The following is a 14,225-nucleotide window of genomic DNA, read 5'->3' on the forward strand; positions in this document are numbered from 1 at the left end:
TCAGAACAGCTGCTAGGTCGAAGTTGAGTTAAGCCCCAGGGTCAAGTCAAGTTGCAGAAATGCAATGTGGGACCATGGAGACCGCAAGCGTGAAGGAAAGGTCAGATCCTGACAGGTCAATGAGGGAATCTAGCAGTCTGTGCCAACTATGGTGAGCTGAGCCCAGCCGTCCCTGGGACTCTAGGCAGTCACACAGCAGGTGATGACAGGTGAGTGGGTCATAGATCAAGTGTTAAATGTACTTCATTATTTCCTTGTTAATTCTTTTTTTTTTCTTCTGAGACAGGGGTTCTGTATTTAGCCCTGAATGTCGAACAACTCATTATGCAGACCAGGCTGCATAATGAACTCAGAGCTCTGCCTCCAGGGTGCTAGGATTAAAGGCTTGTTAGATGGCCTCTTCATGGGTCCAGGTGAGGGTGCTGTAGCTTTCCTCAGCCTGTTGTGTCCAGTGAGTTCTTGGACCTGTTTTCATGCTTTATTTTTCCGTGCAGATGTATGTAAGATGTGTATGTATGTGTGAGTATGTATACTCATGAGTACAGGTGTGTGCCTGCCATAGTAAATTCATCAAGGTCAGAGAATCTCTGGTGTGGGTCCCACCTCCACTTTGAGTGAGATAGTCTTACATTTGCTGCTATATATCCCCAGTGTTATATAACAGGGTTATTACCGCTGCGATGAAACGCCGTGACCAAAAAGCAAGATGGGGAAGAAAGAGTTTATTCAGCTTACACTTCCAGATCACAGTCCATCACGGAAGAAGTCAGGACAGGAACTCAAGCAGGATAGGAACCTGGAGGCAGGAGCTGATGCAGAGGCCATGGAGGGTGCTGCTTATTGGCTTGCTCCTCATGGCTTGCTCAGCCTGCTTTCTTATAGAACCCGGGGCCACCAGCCAAAGGATGATGGCACCACCCACAATGGCTGGGTCCTCCCACCTTGACCTAGTTGAGAAAATGCCTTACAGCTGGGTCTCGTAGAGACATTTCACCAACTGAGGCTCCTTTCTCTCTGATGACTCCAGCGTGTGTCCAGTAGACACACAAAACCAGCCAGTACACTGGGCTAGCTGGCCTGTTAGCTCCCAAAGATCCTCCTGTTCCGCCTCCCGTCTTACCGTGCACAAATGCGTGGTTTTATGTGCGCTCTAGGGATCCAAACTCAGCTCCTCACATGTACACTGCAAGTGCTTTAACCAATGGGCTACCTTCGCAGTCCCTGATATGTGACTACGGTCATAGGCTTCCTACAGCTCCGGTTAAGTTGATAAAGTCAGAGGCGGAACCATTCTGCATGTACGAATAAGCCGTTCATCAGTAGGTGCCTCCTGGCAGTAGTACACTGGACAGATGGTACTGATTATGTCCACCAAGATGCAAACTCCACCTGCTTCCGTATCTGCACTCAGAATGGAGTCAACAGCTGCCTGTAAAACGGAGTGTCTCAGAGCATGGCATAGCTGGAAAAACCTGTTTTGCACAATATGGAGTAATTTAGGACAGGGCACGGCCCCCCTTGCTCAACACCAGGGGTGCAGGAATTCACATTGAGCCCAGAGCTAGCAGTACAGAGAAGAGAACTGTTCAATCAGTGTTTGATGTTTCAGGTTACCTATTTCTGGATTGGTGCATTTTTCTATGAATCATGTATTTACAATGACATGGCATATTTGCACTAATGGAAGTCATACATGAGATGGGATTTCTCCAGGGTCACACACCGAGCTGTCTACTACCCTCACGCTATCTGTGTCACTTAACACCCAGAGCCCCTTTTCCTCATCTCCCTCTTATGCATGAGGGATTTGTTAGCTGTCACTTGGCAAATACGTTTTGCAGCCAGCTTCCCACAGAGGATGAGCCCAGCAGCCATCTTGGACAACCTGAATGCTGGGATTACAAGAGTGTTCCACTAAACCCAGTTCATTTGATTCAGACTTCATGGATGCAACCACTTTATCAACTAGGCTACCTCCCCAGCCAGGACTTTGGAGAATAGCTTCATGTAGCCCAGGCTGGCCCCAGGTTTCCATTTCGAGTTTGAAGTAGTGATGACTTGGAGAAAAGGAAAGACTGCCTGGGGGAATTGCACGGGTCCCTGGGGCAGGAAAGAATGATGGGGAGAAGTTGTGATGACAATCTAGATGCTGGACATGGGAGCGACTAGAGCTAGGATTGGCTTGAGCCTTCCTCCTCCCACACTGCTGTGGCTAGAGGGTCTCTATCGAGTTCCAGCCACATTTGCACAAACCTTTGTTACTCCTCTCTGAAATGGGTGAACACATTGAGAATGGAAAGAAGAAAAAAAAACCCACCTTCTTTCAAGCTCAAATCCTTCCTGATGCTTTTCACATTTTAACGTGTGCTGAGGATTTACACATGACGACCCCAGACACCATCCTGAACCCAGAAGAGAAGCCGAGTGTAATAATTCTCCCTGTAGACGTCCTCTCAGAACACGGTGGTGCAGGACAGTTTGTAAGAATGTTTTCTAAGCCAGGTTAGACTGAGACAAAGCCATCATTCTGTATACTCTGTTTGAGAAAATGACTTGAACATTGCTGTTGGGTTACTGATATCATAACCAGCTAAGAGCAAGAGTTATATTAGGAACAAAGAAAATGATTTAAACCTATCCAGCCAATAAATATTATGAAAATACACTTATGAGGCATACACTGCATTGTCACCAAATTAATTTGTTTTCCAAGTTCGAATTTAATTTAAAAAGAGATATTTCTCTAACTGCCTCCAACAGCAGACTGTAAAGGGATTTTTGCATAGAGAGCACAGGAAATAAATATAGTAATGTTCAAGTAACCAACACAATGGCTGTACTCTTTTGCTTGTTGCTTTTAGCAACTTGCTGGTGAATTGGCTCTGGCTGGTGAGAAGCCAGGCTGGTGGCTGGTTCTCACCGGCTTTTATTTTTTTTTCCCCCCACTCTGGTCACTGTGTCCTATGACATATCTATCCATTACGAAGACCTGCTAGATACTGGCCTGGGTTTCTCATAACTGGCCTTCATTTTTACTGACACGAGGTTAGGGTTTCTATTCCTGGCTTGCCGAAAGAGCCTTTTCCTTAGAATAACCCACAGGGCAGAGCATCTTCCTAAACTAAGGCTTTCATCTAGCCACTTCTGTTATTGAAGCTTCAGGGATCCCGTTGCAGATAGCCCGGCGTGGACACCGGTCTCGGAACTCCCGTTGTTCCAGCCAGACAAATGCATTAGCTTTCTTTGCAGTCGCTAATCTTTCGCATCTGGGATCTGCTCCCCGGAATCCTTGGCTCCTTCTGCCAGCACCTCCTTCCATTCCGTATTGAATTCACTTCCTTCAGGATGTTTTCCTCGCTTAGTAGCTACTTAGCAGATAAATAACTCTTGTTTTTGAGCTTTTAATCACATTAAGTGCTTTAGAAAATAAATGATCCAAGTCTACGGATAAACAGCTTAGAGAGATTTTCATTCTCTAAGAACCACCCAGGGTGACTTTGTCAGAAACAACTCAAATTTGCAGGCGGCTGTGTTTTCACATCTACCCTAGAACCAGAGCAAATGGCTCTTTATGGTGACCTCTAGCGGGCACCGGGCAGTCTTACAAAATTATGAAAGTGGAGGAGAAAGTAAAACCCTTCCCCAGGTACTCTGTCCCACCCCTCCGCCCTCTTATTCATTCTTATATCCAGTGTTTGTTTTGCATCCAACATCGTCTCCCTTACATACAACTCACCTGTTTCTTGCCTTTGACGGGCTGGGCTGCCGGTGTCGCATGTGTGAACTGCTGTTTAAAATAATGCCTGCCAAGTCGAACCCCACTCCTCCAAGCCTTAACACTGCCTCTGCGTTTGGAGGGCCGGTGCCGCAGTCGCACCGGGGTGCAACGGGGAGGGAAGGAGTGGACATCGAGATAGCATGAAAAAGAAAATGCAAGATCGAGGCAATGAGACATTCTGGCCTTGCCAGTGAAAGAAGATTCTCTTCAGATTGCCACCCCACTCCACCAGAGGCATCGTGAGAGCGGTGTAGGACCCCGAGGCTGGGAAAGCGGGGGACTAGGGCGAGTCCGCTGGCCCATAACATCCCTCAGGGAGCGAGGGGTGGGGGAAGCTTGGTGCGCGGCCGCCTTCGGAGCGCACTGCACGTGGGGCGCCCCACGCGCGGAGAGGAAGCGCAAAGTCGGCAGGCAAAGCCGCGACTGGGTTGCTTGCTTTGAGAAATCCTTTGGGGCGGCCTTAGAAGCCGACCAGGGTTCCCAACAGTCTCTGGCAAAGTCTTATCCAGACGCCGTCTGCTGCCTACTTCAAACCTCGCACCTTGGTCCTCACCTCTGCACCCCTCCTTCTCTCCTGTTTCGTCCCTTCGGGGACTGTTCAAAGGAGCCTGGGGGAGGTGTGCCCACCATCCCGATGGCTCCGGGGCTCCCCGCAGCTCGCATCACGCCCCGCGCACCCCTCCCGGCCACTGCGGGCGGGGGCGCACGGCGTCACGAGGCGGGGAGCCCGAGGTCCGGGGCGGGGCGCCGGGGAATCCCAGCCCGAGCGAGCCGGGAGGTGCGGGTGCGGGCGCGGGCGGGCAAGGAGGTGCGCGCGGAGGGAGAGGAGCGCGCGGAGCCGGCGGGCGAGGAGGAGGACGGCGAGGGAGGCCCCGCCCCCGCCTCCCGGAGCCCGCTCCTCGCCGCCGCCGAGCCCGCTCACTTTGCCTTTCGCCTCTGGACGGCGGCCGGGCTGCGTGCGCCGGGGACCCGGGAGACCTGCCCACGGAGCCTCGGCTAACGCTCGCCCTCCGGGAGACCGGCGCCACCTGGAGCTGCGGATAGCCACCCGGACTCCTAAGGGCGAACCCGGGAGCGAGGGGCGGCGGCGCTGACACCGCGGGGGACACGGGCGGCGCGGGGCGCGAGCCCCGGGGAAGCGCGGGCCCCGACGGCGCGGCCACCCCGTGCGCGCGGCGGGCAGGCCCCCGGGGCGGCCAGCCATGACCTTCGGGCGCGGCGGGGCGGCCTCGGTGGTGCTGAACGTGGGCGGCGCCCGGTACTCGCTGTCCCGGGAGCTGCTCAAGGACTTCCCGCTGCGCCGTGTGAGCCGGCTGCACGGCTGCCGCTCGGAGCGCGACGTGCTCGAGGTGTGCGACGACTACGACCGGGAGCGCAACGAGTACTTCTTCGACCGGCACTCGGAGGCCTTCGGCTTCATCCTGCTGTACGTGCGCGGCCACGGGAAGCTGCGCTTCGCGCCGCGGATGTGCGAGCTCTCCTTCTACAACGAGATGATCTACTGGGGCCTGGAGGGCGCGCACCTGGAGTACTGCTGCCAGCGCCGCCTAGACGACCGCATGTCCGACACCCACACCTTCCACGCGGCAGACGAGCTGGGCCGCGAGCAGCCTCGTCCCACCGGGCCCGAGGCGGCTCCCTCCCGGCGCTGGCTGGAGCGCATGCGGCGGACCTTCGAGGAGCCCACGTCGTCGCTGGCCGCGCAGATCCTGGCCAGCGTGTCCGTGGTGTTCGTGATCGTGTCTATGGTGGTGCTGTGCGCCAGCACGCTGCCGGACTGGCGCGCGGCGGCCGCCGACAACCGCAGTCTGGATGACCGGAGCAGGTACTCCGCCAGCCCTGGGAGGGAGCCCTCCGGGTAGGACGCACAGCTTCTTTGCCCGTCCAGTCCGTCCAGTCCCGTCTCTCCGTACCGTCCGTTCGTCCGTCCGTCCAGTCTCCGTCCTGTCTGCCTGGCAGCTCAGCTAGGCTTTTTCTTGCCCCTGGAGGCCCCTGGCGCTCCAAACCAGGGATGTGAGGGATGTGTGGCTCCCAACCCCGCCCCTCTTTCCATTAGCCAGCGGGGTGTGCTTGGGTCTCACCTTTTATAGGAAAACCCCCAGGCGGTATAGTTTAGTTCTGACCAAATAGCAACCTGCTAATTAGATTTTCCAAACTTTTATTGCTAAAATGCAATAATTTGCACGATAATTCAGTTTGAGCTAAGAGCTCTTTGAAATCTGTGCCAATGCTGGTGGTGTTTGAAAAGATGAAGTCTCATTTCGGTGAAATGTGGTCTGCTTCAGTGCCCACACATTTTGCACACCCTGCCCCTGGCGTAATGTGTGCTGGGATGGAGTTGCCGTGTTATAAAGGAGGCTAATTTAGCGATAGACTCTGAATAATGGATGTCTGTGCCCTTTTTCTTCTCCTTTCCGACCAAGTGTGGACCTAGCAAATTCCTTTCCTCAGTGTGGTATTAAAGATTTAGGGTTTTATTCAGAGGGCCTTCAGTATGGGGAAGAAAACAAAAACATCTATTGCCCTGGGAGAGAAGAAAAAGCGAAACTTCCCCAAACCCAGAACAGGTTTGGGTCATTGAAGTGTCCCCACCCCCACTTTACTAGGGTGAAAAGAAAATACTTTAATCTCTCCTGAGATCCTGCTTACCTCTTAATGGTGATAACACTCTCCTGTTTTTAGAACGAGTGAGTTTATTTTGCATATTTGGTGGGAGGAATAAGCAGACTAAAGTTGGACTTACAGAGCAGACAGCCATTTTGGGCATAAAACCCCAACAGTATCTTCCCTTTTGCCATTTGTTTGATAACTCTTCTAAGAGTCCTCCCCCACTCATTTTCTGGCTTAATTTTTTTTCTCCATTCACTTTCAAGTCAAGGCTGTGTGCTGTAATCTCTTCCTGGTGGGCCTGTGTATGCTAGGAACTGTGTCGTGTATAGATACAGCAGTGCCTGGCTTCCACAGAATATTCCTCTCTGTATGAGTCTTAGGTATAACCACAGTGGACTGGTGACACAGAGTTCATTGCCAGCATGCCATCTTGGCGTGAAATCTCAGATCTATGCTTAGAAAAGAAGAGAATTCGGAAACATCTTGTTTCGTGTGTTGGGTTGGGTCTCCACAGATAGGAATTGCTTCCTTGGTGCTCCAATCATACAATGGAATTGACTTCCCTATATAAATAAAGTGACCTTGATCATCTTTTTTTTGAAAGCGTCATAGAAAAATGAGCTGCGAGTGACCGGCTTTGAAAGGACTCATCAGTAAGGGTAGAATTCTAAGGTTAGTGATGGCCGGAGCTCATTAGCCAAGGCAACAGGAGAATTGACTGATAGGTTTAGATTTCGAGAGAGTTGATCACAGGGAGTCAATCGAGTGGTAACTTTATGGAAGGAAGGAGGGGGTTTGGGGAGAAAAATGGTTCATGTTAAAGCATTGGGATGAATACTAATTTTAGATAGAAGGAGAAGCTGGAGAAACCCAAAAGGGAGGGGACAGAGATAAAAGAGAGGCTGAGGAGGAAGTGAGGAAGACAGAGTAAGGCTCAGTGTGTGTATATGTATCTTAAGTATGTATATAATTATTCAAGTCAGACTGTTTCCTGGATACCCAGATATTTCAGGCATATGCACGTTTTTCTTGGCTTAATGGCCCAGTTTTAAGCTTCTTTCTATGAGTAGGTATACAAAAGCCCGTGTCTGTAATCCCAGATAAACCAGGGCAGGGCAGAATATTGAAGAAGATGTTGCATTAGGAAGCCCCTCGCTGGCCTCCTTCCACAGGATTGTGGCAGCTGGCATTTTATAGTTGCTCAGTGCCAGCCAGCCTGTGCCCACTAAAATGAGTCCACAGCCCTCTGATAGTTGAGAATTCCTTCCATCCCCTTGGAGACCTGCCACTTACTTGGATCCCCAGCCCCAGAGCTCCCCATCGTGATTCACCTCAGCACAGTTTCCCGTCCAGTCACTGCTGCTGTTCCAAACACTGTAACTTTTTCTCATAAAGAAAAGTTGACGTAGGACTCGGCGGCACAATGGGTCCTCAAGAGTCGAATTATTCTGAGAAAGCCTGCAGGGTCACTGAGGATGGAACCAAGGCATCCTTGAAAGGCTGTGCCCTGTCCAACACTGGCAGGGGGCGTCACTTACATAAACTGGTTTATGCAACCCGCACAATCCTGTGTCTTGCTGAAGAGCAAAATAGGAGAATCTTCTGGATAAAGGAACAGCGTAGGCATAGGCATGAAACTTGTATGTTATGTTTAGGGACTGAGAACCGGTGGAGAGTGAGTGGTGGCTGGAAAGCATATTTTAGTGATATGAATAACTGTTCTGCAGCAGTGCCTACTGATTGGCCGGTTTGTATCATTTGTACTGAGACGCTTATCCCTAGAAAGGAGAGAGTGTGTTAAGCGTGTACCACGATGGCAGAGGGAGGAGATGGGGCACAGGAAAGATGACCCGGCATGGAGGCTCACACCTGTCATTCTACCAACTCAGGCTCAACGCCCAAGGGTCAAGAGAGCCTGTCCCAAGCTATGTCACAGTGAGACCCTGTACCCTACTCCCAGGTCCCCCCAAAAATCGGGGCTGGAGATGTTAGCACAGTACTAAAAGTACTCGGGCAAAAGTCCTTAGGTTTGATTCCCAACCCTGCAGAGGCAAGCGTTGGAGGTCTTCGGCAGGGTCTGGGAGCTTGTATTGCTCTGTGCTTGTGAACACAGATACTTAACAACTCTGGTCCATACTAGGGAGAGCTGAAGTTCCTTCAGAGCAACTTAAAGACAAACAGAAATACAGACAGACAGACAGGCAGACACTCACACACACACACACACACGGTCGCATTCCAGCTCCCCAGCAGGTATGGTAGTCCACACATGCCCGGAATCTCAGCAAGTGGGAGATACAGTTAAGTAGGAGGATGAGTAAACCAAGGTTATCCTTGGTTACCTATCGAATCTCAAGCCACCGTGGGCCATGACACTCTGTCCCACCCCCATCCCCACCAGAGAAAGGGAGAGCTTGTTTCGAGCTGGCGTGGTACTACACACTTTTAATCTCAGGACTGGGGAGGCCGAGGCAGGAAATTTGTCAGTTTGAGGCTGGGTGGTGGTGGCTTAAGCCTTTAATCCCAGAGTCCTTTAGGTAAAGCTAGGCCTTGCCTACCAAGTGAGTTCCAGGACAGCCAGGGGTATACAAAGAAAAAAAAAGACTGACTCAAGAACAAAACTGGTGGTGTGGGGGATTAAGAATGAGTTCACCTGCCTTCGAGGGCTTTTCATCAAGGCCTCAGTGTGGTTATGAGGAAACGCCATGGAGGAAGGCTACAACAATAGCATATAAATAGCAGGAATCTGCAATCCCTCAGGTTTGGGAGGAGACATCTCATTCACTAGGGCAGCCGGAAAAGGCTGAGAATGGAGCCTGAGCTGAGCATGAATGATCCAGTTCATTAGGTTAGGAACGCACAGTGAGGGGCACGGAGGTGGATTAGGAACAAGAGAGGGGTGTGTGTGTGGAGAGCCTGCAGGTGGGGCTGAGTATTCTCAGCTCCTGCAAATCGCCTGGTTAGACACTAGTGTGTGTGTGCGTGTGTGTGTGTGTGTGTGTGTGTGTGTGTGTGTGTGCGCGTGTGCGCGCGCGCGTGCGCGCGTGTGCACACATTGCCTGTGTGGGGGTGTATGTGTATGCGTATATAAGAGTGTGCATGTGTGTTTGTGTGCATGAGTGTGTGTGCATGTGTGTTTGTGTGTATGCAGAGACCCAAACTTGAGGTCAGGTACCTTCTTTTTTTTTTTTTTTTTTTTTTTTTTGGTTCTTTTTTTCGGAGCTGGGGACCGAACCCAGGGCCTTGCGCTTCCTAGGTAAGCGCTCTAACCACTGAGCTAAATCCCCAGCCCCTCAGGTACCTTCTTAAGTCACTCTCTACCTTTTGTGTATGTATGTGTGGAGTGCAGCATGACTTTTATCGATGGTATTCAAAAGAGTAGGGAGGGTTCCCCAGGCCCCTTCTGTTATTATGGGGTCTGGGATGGAAATTGTGAGGGAGATGCTCAGTGTTGGGGGACAAGTTGGATCAGGGACTACTCAGTAACTGACGGCCTCTCTCTCTTGCTCTCAGTATCCTTGCTGGGCTGGGGTGGGTAGTCCGGGGTTTCTTACTCCTTGGAGGTCATGTAGGCCATGAAGTCCACCACCCTGTTGCTGTAGCTGTATTCATTGTCATATCAGGAAGTAAGCTATAAAGTTGTCATTGAGGGCAATGCCAGCCCCAGCATCAAAGGTGGAAGAGTGGGAGTTGCTGTTGAAGTCGCAGGAGACAACCTGGTCCTCAGTGTAGCCCAGGATGCCCTTTAGTGGGCCCTCGGATGCCTGTTTCACCACCTTCTTGATGTCATCATACTTGGCAGGTTTCTCCAGGTGGCATGTCAGATCCACAGTGGATACACTGGGGGTAGGAACACGGAAGGCCATGCCAGTGAGCTTCCCGTTCAGCTCTGGGTGACCTTGCCCACAGCCTTGGCAGCACCAGTGGATGCAGGGACGATGTTCTGGGCTGCCCCATGGCCATCATGCTGCAGCTTTCCAGAGGGGCCATCCACAGTCTTCTGAGTGGCACTGATAGCATAGACTGTGGTCATGAGCCCCTCCATGACGCCCAAGTTGTCGTGAATGACCCTGGCCAAGAGGGGCTAAGCAGTTGGTGGTATAGGATGCATTGCTGACGATCTTGAGTGAGTTGTCATATTTTTCGTGGTTCACACCCATTACAAACATGGGGGAGATCATGACCCTTTTGGCCCCACCCTTCAAGTGAGCCCCAGCCTTCTCCATGGTGGTGAAGATGCCAGTAAACTCCACAACATCCCAAGCACCAGCATCACCCCATTTGATGTTAGCGGGATCTTGCTCCTAGAAGATGGTGATGGGCTTCTCATTGATGACAAGCTTCCCATTCTCAGCCTTGACTGTGCCATTGAATTTGCCATGGGTAGAACAATACTGGAACATGTAGACCATGTAGTTGAGGTCAGTGAAGGGGTGGTTGATGACAACAATGTCCACTTTGCCAGATGCAGAGCAGAAGGTGGCCCTGGTAACCAGGCGCCCAATACAGCCAAATCCGTTCTCATCCACCTTCACCATCATATCTGCGGGACGAGGCTGGCACTGCACAAGAAAATGGGGCTGTTTCTGGAACAGGGAGTGGGGAGCAGAGAGCCCACTCTCTACCTTTTTATCTGAGAATTTGAAACAGGGTCTCCCACTGAATCTCCTGGGTGTAAGAGCCTGTAAGTTTCAGGGACTTCCCTCTCCCATGTTGTTTTATAGACCTGTGCTGCCATGTTCTGCTTTTATGTGGATGCTAGGGATCTGAACTCGGGTTCTCAGGGCTTTGTGTCAAGTACCTTACTAAGAGCCATCCCTCCAGATTGACATATGTCTTTTTTTTTTTATAGCTTTGTTATAGTTGTTTGGGTAACAATGTAGATTAATTCTTCATGAATTGAAATACTTTGTTCCCTAGTTTAAAACCCCCATTAAGAGAGGATCACCACTGCCTGGTGTTCTAACAGAATGCTGCCCAATGTTCTAGCATATTTTGGTGTTTATTGAGAAAAAAAATATGATAGTTAAGAAATTATGAGGCTGGGACATGGACCAGCCTGGGCTACATAGAAAGAAATTCTAAGCATTCATCACCTAATAAGTTTCTGTGACTGTGGTAGGCTTTGTGGGTATACAAGTTCATAAGATGGGGTTCCTACTCTTTTCGGAGCTTTTAATTTGATAATAGTGGAGTGGGGAGACAGAACTCACTGTAAATAAATACTTAAGAGTTTTCTACTGTAAAAGGAGTCCTGGGGGTGAGAGCCAGCTGTAGGGAACTGGAGGGAAGTGCATCCAGGCAGGAAGAACAGTAGATGTGAAAGCTTTGAGAGGGAATCCCAGCTTACCTGTAGAGTAGAAGGACCACCCATGGGGTAGGCCGGCATTTATTCCAAAGACATCTGTGGAAGAAGTTAACAGAGAACAGAGGACCTTTGGTGTAGCAGGAGCATGCACTTCCTTTCAAGCATGACATGAACTTGGGAAGTTTGTTTGTTTGTTTATTTTTATGTGCATTGGTGTTCTGCCCTAACATATGTCTGTTTGAGGGTGTCAGATCTCCTGGAACTGGAGTTACTGACAGTTGTGAGCTGCTATGTAGTTGCTGGGAATTGAACCTGGGTCCTTTGGAAGAGCAGCCAGTGCTTTTAACCGCTGAACCATCTCTTCAGCCCCAGAAAAGTGGGTTTTGGGTGTTATGTTTGTTTATTTAATATATGTTTTACCTTCGTAGATGTCTGTACCACACACATGCCTGCTGCTTGTGGAAGTCAAAAGAAAACATGGATCCCCTAGAAGTGAAGCTATGGATAGGTTTTGAGCTACTAGGTAGGTGCTGGGAATGGAGCCTGGGTCCTCTTTAAGAACAAGTGCTTGAGATATATATGTGTTTATGTGCATATATACATATGTATGTATATGCATATACACGTGAATGTGTATATATGTATGTACATATATATGCATATATGTGTGTTATACACACACACACACAACACACACACACACACACATATATATATATATAAAATACAGACACACACACACACATATTATGTGTGAAGACTATGCCAGGGAAAGGGTAGGCCTTCGGCATAGGGTGTGGTTGTAGAGAAGGTAAGAGATTGGTTCAGCCAGTGTTTAGGATATCTCCTATAACAGGTGCAGTACCCTTCCATCATTGGTAAAATACTGGAGAGGAACAACTTGAAGGATTGGTTTGTTTTGATTTATGGTTTCTAGGATTCAATCCAAGGCCATTCGGTCCTATTGCCTGGGCCTGTACCAGTGTAGCCCATCATGGCTGTAACACAAGGCATGGGTCACTGCTAGTCTCACGTCCAGGAGGCAAAGGGAGTAGGTTGAGGCCAGGTTTCCAATATCCCATTCAAGGGTACTACCCCAGTGGCCTAATTGCTTTTTCATAGGCCCCGCCTCCCAATGGCTACCCAGAGTATTCTAGGCTGTGGGAACCAGTCCTGTAGTCCCTGGCCTTGGGGATCTTCATTATGTAGGGTGCACTGGGCTAGGAAGGTGTGATGTATTACTGAGGTTCTTGGCCTGTAGGCATTGGGGTGCTTCTGGCTTGACTACTTTAGCCTACTCTTGAGTACTGAATAGAGCCCTCTTCTATGGGGTCTGCTTCCTGTTTGATGATATTGTGAGGAGGACCCCTCAGGGTTGGTGAGAAAGGAATCAGAGAGCATTTCCCATACCGTATGACTGAAGCCATCTCGTCCAGAGGACTGTGATATCACGTTGGTAAAGATCTGCAGTGAACGCACTCACAGGCTCCTAGACTAACCCGTGTTTTGTCAGTCTTTGGGTGAGCATGTGGATTGATGAGATAAGCAGATTCTTCCCACTGAGGAGTACCCTTGAATGGGATATTGGGACCCTGGCCTTTGCTTCCTGGACATGAGGACATGTGATCCAGCCATGATGGACTGCACCGCTACAGGTCCAAAGCGACAGGACCAAAAGGCTTGATTGAATCCTAGAAGGCAGTGTTGCCTCCTGCCCAGAGTCTCCTGACTGCCAAAGAGATTTGGGTTCTTTTTGCAGCTTTAGCAGGCAGACAGATTACTAAGCGTCCATCTGGTGTGGGGGCGCTTGGACGGCTGAACCAGGAAACCTGCAAATTTGAGACCACCCTGAGCTATGTGGTGAGACCCTGTATCAAAAAAGGGGACTGGAGAGACGACTCAGTGGTTAAGAACACTTGCTACTCTTGAAGAGGACCTGGAGTCTGTTCCCAGCACCCATGGAGGCTCACAAACATCTACAATGCCACTTCCGGGGGGATTTGCTGCCCCCCTTTGGCTTCCGGTGGTACTGCATGTATGTGGAACACCAGCGATACATGGAGGCAAAACACTCATACACACAAAATAAAAGTAAATCAATCCATTTTAAGAAATAAAAAACAGTACTAGACATTGTTATCTAGTTTAGGAAAACGTGCCCTTTGATAGCTGCTCGTGACGGGTCGGCTGCTGTCGGGATAGCTGTGTCTTGGTCCTTTACCTGTGGACTTGCCTACTCTCCGTCGGTCTCAGAAGTGTCCTGAGATTTTAATCAGACATTCACAGCCTTACGATAATTCTGATCTGTTCTTTAGCAGTTCTTTGTTACGTGTGGGGATTTGAATCTTTAACCTGCATTACTTTGTTGCCGTGATAAGAGTTTGAGGAGAATGTAAAATGTTTAACTTTCCTTGTTGTGTTATTTTAAGCAGGCGTTAAGGAAATTTAAATAATCAAAAAACGGAGCAGCAGGGTGATGGAAATTTAAAAATCAATTGTGTTATTTCCGTTGCCTTTGTGTTCAATATT

The 14,225-nt window shown here is 49.9% G+C and overlaps 1 protein-coding gene across 2 annotated transcripts in view; it reads left to right on the plus strand.

Moving 5' to 3' along the window:
• The first annotated feature begins 4,938 nt into the window (after nucleotides 1–4,938).
• Kcng3 (potassium voltage-gated channel modifier subfamily G member 3) overlaps nucleotides 4,939–14,225 on the plus strand; it is a 47,950-nt gene continuing 38,663 nt past the window's right edge. The window contains 1 exon segment of one of the 2 annotated variants that reach the window (NM_133426.2): nucleotides 4,939–5,636. In NM_133426.2, coding sequence (NP_596917.2) covers nucleotides 4,981–5,636 — 656 coding nt within the window. In that variant the 5' untranslated portion in view covers nucleotides 4,939–4,980. 2 annotated transcript variants of the gene reach the window in all.

Source organism: Rattus norvegicus, chromosome 6 (assembly GCF_036323735.1).
Source record: "Rattus norvegicus strain BN/NHsdMcwi chromosome 6, GRCr8, whole genome shotgun sequence".
Taxonomy (NCBI): Eukaryota; Metazoa; Chordata; class Mammalia; order Rodentia; family Muridae; genus Rattus; species Rattus norvegicus.